We start from the raw sequence: 15,793 nt of genomic DNA, 5'->3' as shown, positions 1-15,793 counted from the left end.
GGATATCATCCGCATAAGCAGCAATTTTGTATTCTTTGTCTGCTATCCTGATCCCCTTAATATCTGGATTAGCGCGAAGTTGTCTCAAAAGAGGTTCAAGGGAAATGACGAACAAAAGCGGGGATAGGGGGCAACCCTGACGAGTGCCATTTCCAAGGCGAAAAGGGTTTGATAAGTGTCCATTAACGCGAACTTGAGCTGTAGGGCCCGAGTATAGGGTCATAATAAAGTTCAGCATTTTCTCGCCCAGGCCCAAAGCTACCAGCGATCCCCGCAAATAATCCCAAGCAATCCTGTCAAAGGCCTTCTCAGCGTCCAATGAAAGGAAGAAGGCCGGAGAGTTTGATTTGCAAAGCCAGTGTTGGAGATTAAGGGCCTTGATAGTGTTGTCCCTTGCTTCTCTACCAGGGATAAATCCCACCTGATCCAAGTTAATGAGGGATGGGAGCAAAGGGAGAAGTCGGTTAGCAAGCATCTTTGCAAACAACTTAATATCCACATTTAGCAGGGAGATGGGTCTGTAATTAGACACCTGAGAGATATCTTTACCGCTTTTGGGGATGACGGAAATGTGTGCTTCCAACAGCCTATGATGTGGCCTAGGGGACTGAGAAAGAGTATTGAAAGCGGAAAGAAATGGAGTACTCAGAATGTCCAGAAAGGATTTATAATAAGCCGCAGACAAGCCTTCAGGACCCGGACTTTTGCCCGCTTTCAACTGCCGTACTGCGCACTGCAATTCGCTTAAGGTCAGATCTTGGTCCAGCGATAAAACCGTCTCCTCAGAGAGAGCGTTTGGACCATGAAGACGAAGAAATTCAGAGATTAGGGACACTCTAGGCCTGTCAATGTGCATCGGGGGACGTTCTGGTGGAAGATAATAAAGGGACTTATAAAAATGTTCGAACTGAGAGGCAATATCAGGATTGGATGTGGCCATCACACCCCCAGGGCCTCTTATTTTATGTATAGTCATATGGGAACGTTTTTCCCGAAGAGCCCGAGCTAGAAACCTCCCGCTTTTATTGGCAAACTCATAATAAAGCTTGTGGGAGAGGATGAATCTTTTCTTGACCACTTTGCCCAGCTCAGTGAGAAGTCGCAAGCGAGCATTTGTGAGTTCCGAAAGAGTCGATGCAGCCAGAGTCTGTTTATGTGCCCTCTCCAAAGAGCGTATCCTATCTGTAAGTAGCTGCAAACGTTGCTGTCTGTCTTTCTTACGTCTCGTTGCTGCCGCTATAAGGCAACCCCAGGTAACACATTTATGAGCTTCCCACTGCGTAAGGGGGGAGGTATCCGAAGAGCCATTTAAAGAGAAATATTCACGCAGATCAGAGCGAATGTCTTGTTCTATAGCACAGTCTGCTAGAAGCGAGGCGTCTAAGCGCCATAGCTTCGAGCGAGCAAATTTCTCCGGGAGCCGCAAGGTTACGGTTATGGGGTGGTGATCGGAGAGGACCATCGGCTCTATAGAAGCAGCATGTAGAAATGGGAGGTCCGATTGTGACAGAAAAAGGTAATCAATCCTAGAATACTTATTGTGCGGCGGAGAAAAGAACGTGTAATCCTTAACAGTGGGGTGGAGTGTGCGCCAGGAGTCATGTAATTGCAAGTGTTGCAACTGCAAATGTATCTGCCTAAGGGCCTTAAAAGGCAAAAACGAACTGCCGGAGGAGGAGTCTAGCAATGGGTTTAATGGGACATTCAAGTCCCCCCCCAGTATCAGCATACCTGATTGAAACTCAGCCAAAGTAGCAGCAGTCATACGCATGAACGAGACCTGTTTGATATTGGGAGCATAAATGTTGGCAAGTGTGATGGGTCTGTTGGAAAAAGAGCCCTTTACAAACAGATATCTGCCCTCCGGGTCAGCAAGGGAATCCTGTAGCACGAATGGAAGATGTCTGGCAAACAGGATAGCCACTCCTTTCGATTTAGCCAGTGGATTGGTGGCATGAAGAACAGTAGGGTATCTGAAGTTAAAAAGCTTGGGTATGGAGTCCCTGCGAAAATGCGTTTCCTGGAGGAGGAGTATATCCGCCCTTTGCTTATGCGCGTAAGAAAGCAACATAGATCGCTTTTCGGGAGTGTTCAAACCCTGAACATTGAGTGAAAGAATTTTTAAGGACAGCAGTCCCGCGTTAGAGGCGGGAGAAAGCATGACTGTCGAGCTTGTTCGCGGAAGCCTGATGACACAACTGCAAATGTGCAGGGAGGGAGGAGAAAAGAGAAAAAAAAAAAAAAAAATGGGGGGGGGGGGTGGAGTAGGAGAAGAGGGAGAGAAGTAAGGGGGGGGGGGTAGAGAGCGAGAAAAAAAAAAAAAAAGAGAAGGAGAAAGAGAACTCCCAAGAGAGAGAAAAAAAAAAAAAAGAGAGGGAGGAAAGGGGGGGAAAGTACTACACGGCTCGGGGAGAAGACCAGCTAGTCCACGTATGAAAGGAGAAGTACAGAAAGAAGGAGGAAAAACAGAAAAAGAAAAAAATTAGAGCCAAAGAGAGAGAAAAAAAAAAAAAAAAAAAAAAAAAAAAAGGGGGGGGGGGGTGAGAAAAACGAGAGAGAAGAAAAAGTAGAGGAGAGAAAACTAATAATAGTAGCCTAATGTAGGAAGTCAGTGAAAGCTCACAGAGCTCACTGTGTGGGGAACGAAGTAAGCGTTGAGCCAAGAGTGAAGCAACCGCCGGCCGGTCGCCTTGTAAAGTGCATAATCAAAAAGACAAAACTAAAGGAGGGTGAGTGTTGAAAAAGGGGGGGCTCAAGCAAGGCATGTAATACTGTGTACAGTAAAGGCCAAGCTAAAAGGGAAAAGACCTTGGACAACCCCAAGAGGTGATAAGCCAGGAGGCGTATGCGGGTGCCCGCGGCGGGCACGCTGGCAAAAAGGGGCAACAGTGACGGGATAATAGGTCACAGATATTCCATTATACGGATTGAGAAGATATCGAGGGGCTAACCAATCCTGCACGAGGACAGGGCAAATTATATCCGTATAAGAACAGAACCTACAGGCAGGATATGTAAAACAGTAGATCTGTGAGAGGCCGTAAGGAGTAATACAGGCTTATCAATTAAAGAAGCAATAATACAACATAACATATGAACAAATGCCATACAGGAAAAACAAATTTCAATTTTCAATACAAAAACTGAGGTCAGGAGAGAACCCTAGAAAACAGTATACCCCAGCTTCAGGCATCCGTACTACTCAGGATCCCCAGACTCAGTGCCAGAACTGTTACCCCGTGGAGACGAGCTCATCTAATTATAGCAAAATATGGAACGGATTCTACCAAAACCCCTGTGACACCCACGAGAATGAGCAGCACCTCTCCCATAACCAATGCTGAAAGGAGGGGGGGGGCACACCCCCAGGACTGGGGGGAAGCATAGAGCCCCAAGACAGCCGTAAGCGCTTACATAAAAGCAGGTCACAGGGGAGTACACCAACCGGCTCCGTGAGGCCTCAAACAAAGTGCGCAGAGGTGATGGTCATTCACGCGGCATTGTTCAGAATGTAACAGGGCTCCCATCAATCCCCTGGCAGCAGCAATGTGAGGTAGATCCCTCTCCCCCCCGTCCCACCCCCCTCCCCCTAAATAACAACTGCCCCTCATCAAAATCTCGTATCTAGTGCAGAACTCAAAAAGGATATCAAAAGTAACCACGGGTATCATATAGAGCACGTGTCCGAAGCAGGAGCAGAGGCAACTCCCTCCGGTCAAATAGACCCCAAAAGGCTGCAAAAATCCTTCAGATGAAGCCGGGTCGCGGCCTGGGCTTGTAGTGCAGTACAAACTGGAAGGAGCCGGCCTTCCCGAGAGCTTTCACCAAACCGGAACAAGAGGAGCTTAAGACAGGAAGTGAACCGGGCACCCGGAAGGAGATAGAGACCCCTGCCGTGGGAGCAAGACCATTCTTCTTCAGTAGGCAATATACTGCGTGGAGATAGCTCCACGATGCAATAGGCGCAGAGATCCAGAGCAAGAGCAGTAGGCTTGTTAGAGCAAGGAGAATCTGCAAACCAATGGGGTGTATACCGGGTGTCGATCTTGAACAAGTCTCCTGACCTGTACGCTAATAAATATCACCCCAAAACCTGGGGAGGTGGCATATCACATGGATGACTAAAGCCTGCGGGAGCGACTGTAACGAGGCAACAGTAACCGTTGGGGCAAACCAGTAGAGCCCTACTCAAAGCAAAAGTAGCTGGCCAATCACAAATCAACAGGAAAACTGGAAAAACGGAGGCTGAGAGCCTGCTGGTGTAGCGGATCATTGGTTCTCGTGCCGAGGCTTCCTGTGCGCCGGGGAGGCCGTGGGACTGGAAGTGTCCATAGAGGCCCCTGCAGAGAATCGTGGAGGTGTCGAAGGGACCATCCGGCGCCGTCGCTGAGCAGGGTTAGGCCCGCCCGTTGCACCATCTTCAGCTCTCAGATCTGGGGCATGTGGCAACCTCATAGACCCGTTCCAATCGGGTAAGGCAATCGGAGGAATATCCAAAGCAGAGCAAAAAGATGGCAGTTCGTCAGGAACACGTAGGTTGAAATTACGGCCATTCACTTGAGCAGAAAGGCAGAACGGAAACCGCCATCTATAGGGGATGTTGCGCGTGCGGAGAGTATCCAATAGGGGGCGCAGCGCCCGCCTTTGTTGCAGGGTCAGATTGGATAGGTCCTGATATAGCTGTATCTCCGCCCCCTCATAAGCAAGATGTCTTCTCCCCCTGGCGCATTTGAGGATATCCTCTTTAAGCGGGTAACTTTCAAGACAGCAAATTACGTCCCTGGGAGGGTCTGTGTCTCCCCCCCTAGGACGGGTTGCCCGGTGTACACGTTCAATAGCAATCATGGTTGAAGGTGGGCGACCTAGGAGGTCATTAAAGATAGCTATTACCGCTTTAGGGACATCACAAGGTTCCACTGATTCAAGAAGGCCCCGGACCCTAATGTTGCGTCTGCGTCCACGATTGTCTAAGTCCTCAATGTGTCTATAAAAATCTCGAATGGTCGACACGTGTAGCGCTGATTGTTGTTGTAAATCAGAAATTGCCGCCTGATTCTGCCTGGTATCCAGCTCCACCCGCTCCACCCTTGTGCCCATAGAGCGGATGTCATCTCTCAATTCAGTGAGGGCAGAGGTTAATGTGGTGGTTAAGGTGGTCTTTATATCAGCTGCCACAGCCTGGAGGTCCCTTAATGATAGGGAATGTGTAGCACGTGAGGAATGTGAGGAATCCAGCTGTGGCACTGTGTCCAGCACAGCATATTCGGCTGTGCTTGCAGAGCCTGTGTCAGAGACTGCAGAGGGAGGGGGAGAGGGGGAGGGAGCTGGAGAGGGAGAGGGCTGCGGCCCGTCTTTCAGCTGGGAGCGGAAGAGCTCCTTTATATGCCTCCCCTGAGTGTTCTGACCCCGCGGGGACCGCGATCTGGCCCCAGAGGGTGCCCTGTCGGTCTTCCCCATAGCAGAGGGGAGATGTCTCACCCGTCAATGCAGAGCGGCAGCAAGGTAGGACCTGGCCGGCGGGAGCTCCGTGATTACGCGGCCATCTTCACTCGCGGCTCGGCCACGCCCCCTCATGTAAATTATTAATCATATCATCCCCCCCCCCCCGTGCAATGGAGGTGAAAAAGAATGAGCTGGAACTCCAAACTAGACCCACACCTAGTTCAGCATAACCCATGGGAAGGTGTCAAATGATTGCATCCTCGCCGACTCAATTAGCTGTGGAAGGGGCATTCCCCACCCTGCAGCTGAATGTACACAAAGAGGTGGGGATGCTTGTGATTTCATTGACCAAATGTGGCCACATGCCCCATATTTGAGCAAAGACTGACCTAATTTGGCCATGTGACAGATTCTCACAGGTTCTGCTAAACTGGGTTATTACTGATTTCAGACCAAACATAGCTCCTCCCTATAGATATAAATAAATTTAGGTGTGTTTGAAGTCCAGCCAGGGTGACAGCCATGGCTTTTTCCATAGATAATGCAGGAGTAATAGCCATTCTGGGACAAGAAGTGTGTTACTGGCAGGATCACAAGGTGAAAATAAAGGAAATAAAGCCTGTGACGAATAGATAAGGCAGCCACCACATCGAAGGACTGGTAAACTGCATAATGCAGTATTTAATTTTTGTTTTGGGTTTGAGATACACATTTTTTTTAATAACCCATGGCACTTTTCTCTCTCATGTGGGGTCTAATTAGAACATTTATTGCACTGTTTATTGGTAACTGTGAAAACTAAGATAATATGTTAAGAAATAATATTAAAAATCATCACTATTCATTGCAAAAATACACTCACTGGCCACTTTATTAGATACACCTTGCTAGTACTGGGTTGAACCCCCTTTTTCCTTCAGAACTGCCTTCATTCTTCATGATATAGAATCAACAAGGTGTTGGAAACATTCCACAGAGATTTTTGTCTATAGTGACATGATAGTATCACGCAGTTGCTGCAGATTTGTTGACTGCACATCCATGATGCGAATCTCCAGTTCCACCACATCCCGAAGGTACTCCATTGGTTTGAGATCTGGTGACTGTAGAGGCCATTGGAATACAGTGAACTCATTGTCATGTTCAAGAAACCAGTTTGAGCTTTGTGACACAGTGCATTATCCTGCTGGAATTACCCATCAGAAGATGGGGACACTGTAGTCATAAAGGGATGGACATGGTCAGTAACAATACTGGCCGTAGCGTTTACACAATGCTTAATCGGTATTAAGGGGCCAAAAGTGTGCCAAGAAAATATCCCCCACACCATTACACCACCACCACCAGCCTGAACTGTTGATACAAAGCAAGATGGATGCATTCTTTCATGTTGTTTAAGCCAAATTCTGACCCTACCATCTGAATGTCGCAGCTGAAATCGAGACTCATCAGACCAGGCAACGTTTTTATAATCTTCTATTGTCCAAATTTGGTAAGCCTGTACAAATTGTAGCCTCCATTTCCTGTTCTTAGCTGACAGGAGTGGCGCCTGGTGTGGTCTTCTGCTGCTGTAGTCCATCTGCTTCAAGGTTCAATGTGTTGTGCGTTCAGAGATGGTATTCTGCATACTTTGGTTGTAACAAGTGGTTATTTGAGTTTCTGTTGCCTTTCTATCATCTCGAACCAGTCTGCCCATTCTCTTCTGACCTCTGACATCAACAAGGCAATTTTGTCCACACAACTGCCGCTCACTGGATATTTTCTCTTTTTTAGACCATTCTCTGTAAACCCTAGAGTGTTGGTTGTGTATAAAAATCCCAGTAGATCCACAGTTTTTTAAATACTCAGACCAGCCTGTTTGGCACCAACAACCATGCCACGTTCAAAGTCACTTAAATCCCTTTTCTTCCCCATTCTGATGCTTGGTTTGAACTTCAGCAAGTTGTCTTCACTACCTCTACATGCCTAAATGCATTGAGCTGCTACCATGTGATTGGCTGATTAGCAATTTGTGTTACCAAGCAATTGAACAGATGTCATAAAGCAGACAATGAGTGTACGTAATAAGTATAATGTATTAAAAAACATTTTTTTTAAATAGTCTTTTTTAGATGGAGTGGAGAATGATTGCCCCAGTGGGGAGGTTCTCCCTCTCTTTTCATGTTGATGGCCTTTGCCACCAAAGCAGAAAGGGACAGGAAACCAAGTCACCAGGGCCCGGGGAGAGGAATCTTCCAAAGGTGACAACTGTTGTGGTGGCAGCTTCCTGAGAAAGGAATTTTCCTCACTTCCGTTGTTGACCGCACAGAGGTGAAACCAACAAATATTACATTCTTCACTCTATAGATATGTCAGATATTACCAGAACTTGCATTTACTGCAAAAGCAGATCATATCCAGAATGTGTCAGCCAATAATGGCCATAATGGATTTGTTTGCAACCTACTAGAGCCTCGGAGAGCAGGTAACACATAGGAGTTGATAAACTAAAGGCAAATAGACGGTGCACTTTGCAAGTGCAGTTGCTCCACAGCTTAGCAAATGAGGGGAAGCTCAGCTGACTTCCATCATCCAATCATGTGCAAGCAAAAATGCTGTTTTGTTTTTTTTTTCCTTTGCATGAGATTGGGTATTCTTTGCAAAGTGAAGCTTCACCTCATTTAGTAAACTCTGGAGCAACTGCACTTGCAGAGAGCACAGTACAGTCTGTTTTCCTTTACTAAATCTACCCCAAGGGCTTCATGCACGCAGCACTTGAAATTATTCCTATCTATGCTGGATCTTTTTGCCAGGAGCATGCAGAAAAATCAGGCGGGAAAAAATAGCTTGTTTTGACATGTCATGCATGTCTATAGGTGTTTGGCACTTTGAATCTCATGAGCATGAACTTATTCTACTAGCCAGAATAATTATCTATTCTAGAAACTGGACTGAATTTACAGGCATATGTGCATGCACGTCTATCCACTTATGTGCATACGTTATGCCAGTAAGCCCCGCTCCAAATGTCTGCTGGGGCCATTTTTTTTTCATACTCCTAAACGCTGCTCTAAAATATGAATCTAAAAGCCACAATGTGAATGAACACATGTGCATGGCTGAATAAAGCTGCATTCAAAAAAGAAAAATGGCTCTAAAAGTGAAATTTTTTCTGCCCCTGTGCAGTAAGCAATACAGTCTTGACAGGAGATCCAACTCTTTCCTGACCTATCCAAAATTACAAAAATTTACTATACAAACACTGTAACTCCTAAAGTGGGAACTTTACTCTCTAACCCCTGGTTCACATATCCGCGTTCCTGCAGTCCGCATTTTGCGTGGGCACGAAAGCCCATTCATTTGAATGGGCTCCCATGCCCCGGGACACGCAGGGAAGAAGTCCCTACACTTCTTCTGAAAACACAGCCCGCACGGGAACCTCGGTTCCCAGTACGGTTGCAATTTTCAGTGCGGGCGGCGTGCCATTTGAATTAATGACACCTGCCTGCGGGTCCGCATTCTTCTGTGCGAGTGGTGCGGCTGCACGGATCTGCAGCGGCACCACTCGCACATATGTGAACCTAGCCTACGTAAACATTGGCTATTCTATCCTTATGCTGCTAGCATTATAAAATAGATAGGAAGGTATATTATATTTACTTGTTTTAACCTTTTTTTTTTTCTACATTTCGTCCGTTACTTCCCAGTTTCCTGACCTAAGTTAATGATGTCATACATCCCAGGAGTCTTCAGGAGGGAAAGAAGGGCTTTCTATGCTAAGCACACCCTCCTGCTTGCATACCGGAGCGAAGTGCAGATAGGTTCCAAGAAGTAAATGTTACATGAATCATCTGCCCTTACTCAAGATGGCCATGGGAATGGGAGGGGGTGTTCAGAGTGATTTCTCAGCAAATTAAGCATGGAAGCATGGATCGATGGATGGATGAGTTTGCTTTGAATATTAAAAACAAATGAATTAGCATTTTTGGTTTGTGGTGTTCAGATCCAGTGTAGTTCTGCTTTAAGGCTCAAAGTGAATCCTAAACCCTACCCTAAGTTAAATACTCAAGCACCCCCTTCAAAAATTGCATTTTTACCACGTTTTGCTTGGCTCTTTTTTCTTGTTGAAGTGGAATTTGTTTTGTTGCTGGACAGAATAAAAATGCAAAATATGGCAAAAACGCACTACCACTCATTTGAGCAGCTTCTCCATTCAGTTCTATTGTAGCAAAAACGCTGCTTCTTGCTTTTAAAAAAGTCATCACCCTTTCCAAAAATGCAGCAGCTCAAAAAAGCATAGATGTGGACATGTTCTATGGTTAAATGGACTGTAGTGCGTTTCTGCAAAAAGCAAAATGCACTAAAAAATGCATTGGTGTGAACGGAGCCTTAAACTTTGAACCCTAATCCTTAATGCTAACCCAAAACTATCTCATAAGTTACCTTCTTCCGAATGTGTTGGAGACCCCTTTGCCAAGTGGCTGCTGAAAGCTGTAGGTTGAGTACCAAAAGCTACCCATTCTAAGGATCCCAGATCCACTTATGTTCCTTTTTTGAAACATTGTTTGTACCCCTTATATAGTTTTAATTATTTACCGCAGAACCAATAAAATTAAATACGATTCTAACAGATTACTTTCTTTCCTGTGTCAGGTGAAAGTGGCCTATGGTGGCTATACAACTTCCTACACCTCATCTTCCTCTCAGAAATCACAGACTTTCTTCCTCCAGAAGGGAAAACCGTAAGTGTGTGTTGGACCAATAGATCTGGGCATGCAAACAATTTGGTGCATTTTTAAGATTAGTTCAGAATTAACAGTTAAATTGTTACATGTATTGTTCTAATAGCAGCTTACAGTATATAGATACTTGAGTTTGTTTTATCGAATATTATATCCTGATATCCCCAGTGCAGCGAGACTTATATTGGGAAAGAGAGGGGTCTCAGATGGAGCCAGTCAGGATCTGGTGTAGTGCACATGTGCTTTATCTACATCTACACACAGAATTTACTGAAAATCCAAAAATAAGAAAAAGTATGGGAATTTAAAGTGCTTGTACTTTCTGGAAGGAAACAAATGCAAGATGTAGGTAAAATTAGATTAGTTTATTGTGCATCACGTATTAAAAATGATAAAATAAAAACTTTTCACAATCAAGTAAATGGTGTAGCCATCAATAATAATTAAATAAATAAAATAAAAATAAATCGTGGTGCAAAATATTAATACCACTTGCCCTCCGGAAGAGATTACCCCCTTCATGACCAGGCCATTTTTTGCTACTGCGCTACTTTAACTGACAGTTGCACAGTCATGCAATGCTGTACCCAAACAAAAATTATATAATTTTTTTCACACAAATAGAGCTTTCTTTTGGTGACATTTGATCACTTCTGGGTTTTTTAATTTTTTTATTATATAAACGAAAATAGACCAACAATTAAAAAAAACAAACAAAAAAACCCCACTATTTTTTACTTTTTACTTTCTGCTATAAAACATACCCAATAAAAAATATAAAAACATCACATCTCTTAATAAATGTTGGCCAAAACGTATTCTGCTGCATGTTTTTGGTAAAAAACAAAGTGTATATTGATTGGTTTATATGAACGGTATGGCATTTACAAACTTTGGGATATATACTGGAAATTTACAAATTACAAAAATGTAAAAATATCAAAACTCTTAATAAATGTTGGCCAAAAAGTACTCTGCTACATGTTTTTGGTAAAAAAAAAAAAAAAAGTGTATATTGACTGGTTTGTTTGAAAGTTATGGCATCTACAAACTTTGGGATATATACTGGAAATTTTATTTATATATATATATATATATATATATATATATATATATTTATTTATATTTAGTTAGTTATTTTTATACTAGTAATGGTGGCGATCAGCGACTTATAACGAGACTGCGATAGTGCAGCGAGTAATCTGACACTAACTGATGCTAGAGGGGAACTGACTAACAGTCACTGACATCACCAGTGCCAATATTACAGGGGGCAGTGCTAATAATATGCACTGTCACTGCACTAATGATACTGGGCAGGAAGGGTTGACATCTAGGGCGATCAAAGGGTTAAATGTGTGCATTACAAATGTTTCTGTGTGAGATATATACTGCTTTCACTGGGGATCTAGTTGTTTTAATTCTCTGCAAGGAATGAACAAACAACAAGATCTCCTGTCACAGAGCACAGCACTGTGTTGTTTACGTTTATAGAGCTGTGTTCAGTGAAGATCAGAGCGGATCACCGGGTGCCAGTGATCAATCATTAGCTGGGACACAGTGATCGGTATGTGTTGTGATGAAACACAGCAGAGCCAGGTTGGCTGGAACGCGCACGCACCCTCTGCCTGAGCGCTGAGCGCTCAGATATTGTACTAGGTACGTAATCCAGAGCAGGGCGCTCGCTCGGCCGCCTTTTAACTAAGTTATATGGTCGGCAAGTGCTAGGATATGACAGAAAACCCTGTGTGTAGCCCCACCCACAAAAATAGTCAACAACATAGCATGTTATACTTCACATAAGGAAGGAAAGAGAAGTATTATCTCAAAATAATTAGTAGAATGTTGTGTTGACGGAGGGTGAGGGGGGCACATCTCAAGATGTAAAAAGCTTCTTCAGGAGATATCAAGGTGCTAATAATACTACTGTGTTGTTGGGGGGGCACTTCTCAACACATTTTTACCATAAATGGTATATAATGATGAAACATACTGTACATCAAATCTAAAACATAATACTGAACAATTTACAAAATTAAAACAAGTATTACTCACAAAAGCAAAAAACAAGACTCTGTAAAGTCAGATGTACAGTAGCGCTGTACAATGCAGTACCAGGGGAGGAAAAGGGGGACCCCAAATGGCGATGGCTCCAAGGAGGTCAAGTGGGCACTGAAGAGCTCAAGCTGAAGGGTTACCACACCTTCATGCTCTGTATATATAAAATCCAAATAAACCAAAAGTTATATAGGGCTAGAAGTCAGTTTCAATACACACAAAGAAATCCATCCAATGGGGACATGTTGAATAGGTGCAGTGTGGTGTGGTAGACAGCAAACACTCAAAGTCCCGATTCCAAAGACTGTTGTACTGAAACAGCAAGTTAACAGCACAAACAGGCCTGGCAGGAGGCTCCCCTGTCCGATGCCTCTTACAACCATGCAGCAGATTGACAGCGGTCAGAAGACTCAGGGATGCCGACAGCATCTGCCACAAGGAGTGTACTGTGGCCTGGTCAGTCAGACCCAAATGTGAAGCTTCCTGAAGAGGTAGACGTAGTCCCTGCTCTTTCCCTACTCCACCGAAACGTCTTTCTATCACCGTCACCACTGTCAGATGGGGACCTATTACTAAACTGTCCACTTGCATAATGTGCACCAAACGTAGGTGTCAGAGTCTTAAACAGACTCTGCTTGACCAAATATGGCCACCAGGGTCACATGGGGCATGTGCATCCAATTGGATCACTGCTTGAGTAACTGAGGAAATCCTAGAGAAACACATATTCTCTTAACTGCTTCTCCCATCTGCATTGTCACTGTGGACGAGCACCACCTGCAGTGGAGAATTAAGACTGCACCTGCCTACAGGCATACCGCTGTTGGAAGGATCACATATATCTGATGTTCAAGTGATAGGGTAAAATCTCTATAAATAAAGAAATAAGTAAATCCAGGTTGGACCAAAAAATCTAACTAAACATCATACTGAGGTATGGACCTAAGCAGAAAAATAACACAAGGTATAACATATACGAGGGGTGACTGAAAGCCCCTCGTAGTTTTTTCATTCAAGCGAATACACTGATCAGCGCTGCAAGCTCTGGTCGAATGTGGGTTTTCCAGCAGGACTGTTCACCAAACGCCGGTCGTTACACCAACATCTTTTGAACAGACAGTGATACACACATACTAAAATTCATTTGGTTCTTCATAAACTGGCCAAATTTCGGTACATGTATACCCAGTTTAAATATGCTGGGGTGAGAGCATTTCATCCACACTCCACTGATCGCGGTTGCAAAGATTTGAAAATTCCAATGCAAAGTATATTGAATGCACATTTTTTCATTTTGCAATATGGGAACGTTTATTATTTTTTTTCCAAAGGTGGAATTTTCCTTTAAGTCAGATAATCCACCTGATAGATATGTCCATCAAATATGACCCATTGAAATTGTATAATTGCGCTCACAAATAGTCAGCCCTCACCAGGGGCGAACTGACCATTTGGAAACTTGGGCACTGCCCGAGGGCCCAGGGCAGTATGGGGCCCCATGAGATGCCCCTGGTACCTTTTTCATAGGCTTTTTTGAGTTTGGGCAAGGACACAGGGGCCCCATGATCCCCTATTGCCCGGGGGCCCCATGAGTTGTCAGTCCACCCCTGGCCCTCACTCACTGGTAATGTAGTTCTGAATCCAGTTCTAATGTGTGTCCTGCCTGGCACAAAGCCCTCCTTACCTGCCTGTGAATATCTACCTGGGATATTACAACTAAGCGGTAAAACTGGACATATACTATCAGTTCCGTGACCATCCGAACTTTGCAATGGGTGTGAATATGATCCAAAAGAATCACTCAAAACCTGGCCATACACTGATCAAAGTATTGTTTTTGGGATATTAGACGTATCCTATGACTTACACAAGGAAGTAAGGACATGGACTCCAGGGGTCCCAGATTTTCTCCATGGTATCAAAAACAAAAAAAGGTTCATGCATACTATGCGTTTAGCCCTGTTGCAAAATATTCAAATGTTTAGGTTCAGCTGGAAGGCACAGGCACACCATCTTACCCAGCTGCTGGCAGCCTGTGAAACTCAATGAGAGGCTAAAAGCTGCTGTGCCTGCATGGGGCTGGATGGTGCACTGAGCGGTACTAACGTTTAAGGCAGTATGCATGACCCCTGACCCTCTGTCTGGATAGTGCTGATTGGCCCTGTGCTGATCACATATGCACTCTTCCAAGGAAAATAAGCAGCACACACTAAACTGAGCATTTGCAGAGTGACTCCTAGAGCAGATCAGCAGATGGATTGGGGACAGTAGAAGAAGGGGAGGATCAGAGAAGACAGGATCAAACAGCCTTTTTACACAATGCAGAGGATTAACCCCTTAGATTCCACAGTGAGTATAACAAACATGTTTTACTGCAAATACAGACTGATTTTAATGTTGTGGGTTTAGTAACATTTTAAAGCGCAACTAAGCCCAGTGCCAAAATTGTAATATACTGCAGCTTATAAGTCCTTAGATGTAGTGGCTGCATTAGTTTTCTTATTTTCAGGCTATTTTTTCCTTTACTTGTACTTGGTGATTCTGCCAGTAACACACTTCCTGTCCTAGGGTGACAACACTCACCTACTGGACTGTATTAATGGAAGAGCAGTGTTGTCAATATATGACAGGACTACATTGTCACCCTAGGCTGCTCTCCTGATTAGGATTACAAACACAACCCCCCCCCCATTCATCACCATTACATGAGGAGGGAAATGTTTTGTAGTTCACAGAATATCACTGGGAAAGCTTCTAGTACACAGAAAGTTACAAGGACACCAGATTGCTTGGAAAATCAATGGGTGTTTTTCTGTACTTGTAGATAATGTGCTTAGGCTGAAAAAACAACTAATACAACCACCACATCTAAGGACTGGTAAGCTGTAATCCGGGCCGGTGCCACTGGGCAAGCTAGGTGGCCGCCTAGGGCAAACTGCCACTTAGGGGTCCCAGGGTGCAGCACAGGCCAACACTCTCTCTGAGTATGACGTCGCCACGTCATGAATGATCCTCCAGCTGAGAGGAGGGGCAGCAGAGGGGAGGAAGAAAGGACAGAAGAAGATGCCCGGTGTCTGCAGACAGAGTAGCAGTTGAGCTGGAAATATTTTATTAGATAAAATCTTGCAACCAGCATCAAAATTTTCTTACAAAAAGGTATAAAATACATATATACAAAATAAATAAATAAATACAAAAAACCATACATCTGGTCATAAACAAAGAAAAACCCTATCTGGTTACAACATCCTCCTAAAACAAAAAATATCAAAACACACCATACTACTAACAAACACAGAGTAAAGGCCAAGAAACATAGATCTTCAGATGCACATAGCCTTTCTTCAAAAAGCTCTTGTCATCAAAATCGAAAGGAGTGAAAACACAGAGGAAAAAAGAACAGAATCCTCACCCAGAGTTCAACAGACCGCGGCTACAGACCGGATATTCCTCCACGCCTCTATCCAGGTCCTTCGCCGCTGCCTGTCTCTCTCAAGACACCCGAATTTTCCCAACCTCACCAAGGATGTCATACACCACCACCGAGACAGGAAGAATTTTCTGCCGAATGG

The 15,793-nt window shown here is 44.3% G+C and overlaps 1 protein-coding gene across 1 annotated transcript in view; it reads left to right on the top strand.

Annotated features, from left to right (window-relative positions):
• Nucleotides 1–15,793, top strand: part of LOC149470394 (fibrocystin-L-like) — a 209,947-nt gene that overhangs the window by 36,509 nt on the left and 157,645 nt on the right. The window contains exon 14 of the mRNA XM_089664463.1: nucleotides 10,075–10,163. Within this exon, the coding sequence (XP_089520589.1) occupies nucleotides 10,075–10,163 (89 nt within the window). The remainder of the gene's footprint in view (nucleotides 1–10,074; nucleotides 10,164–15,793) is intronic.

Source organism: Staurois parvus, unplaced genomic scaffold (genome assembly GCF_062004578.1).
Source record: "Staurois parvus isolate SC_StPar_1 unplaced genomic scaffold, SC_StPar_1.0 ptg000047l, whole genome shotgun sequence".
NCBI classification, from domain to species: Eukaryota; Metazoa; Chordata; class Amphibia; order Anura; family Ranidae; genus Staurois; species Staurois parvus.
Note: the sequence above shows the minus strand (reverse complement) of the source record. Positions and strands in the feature narration are given on the sequence as shown.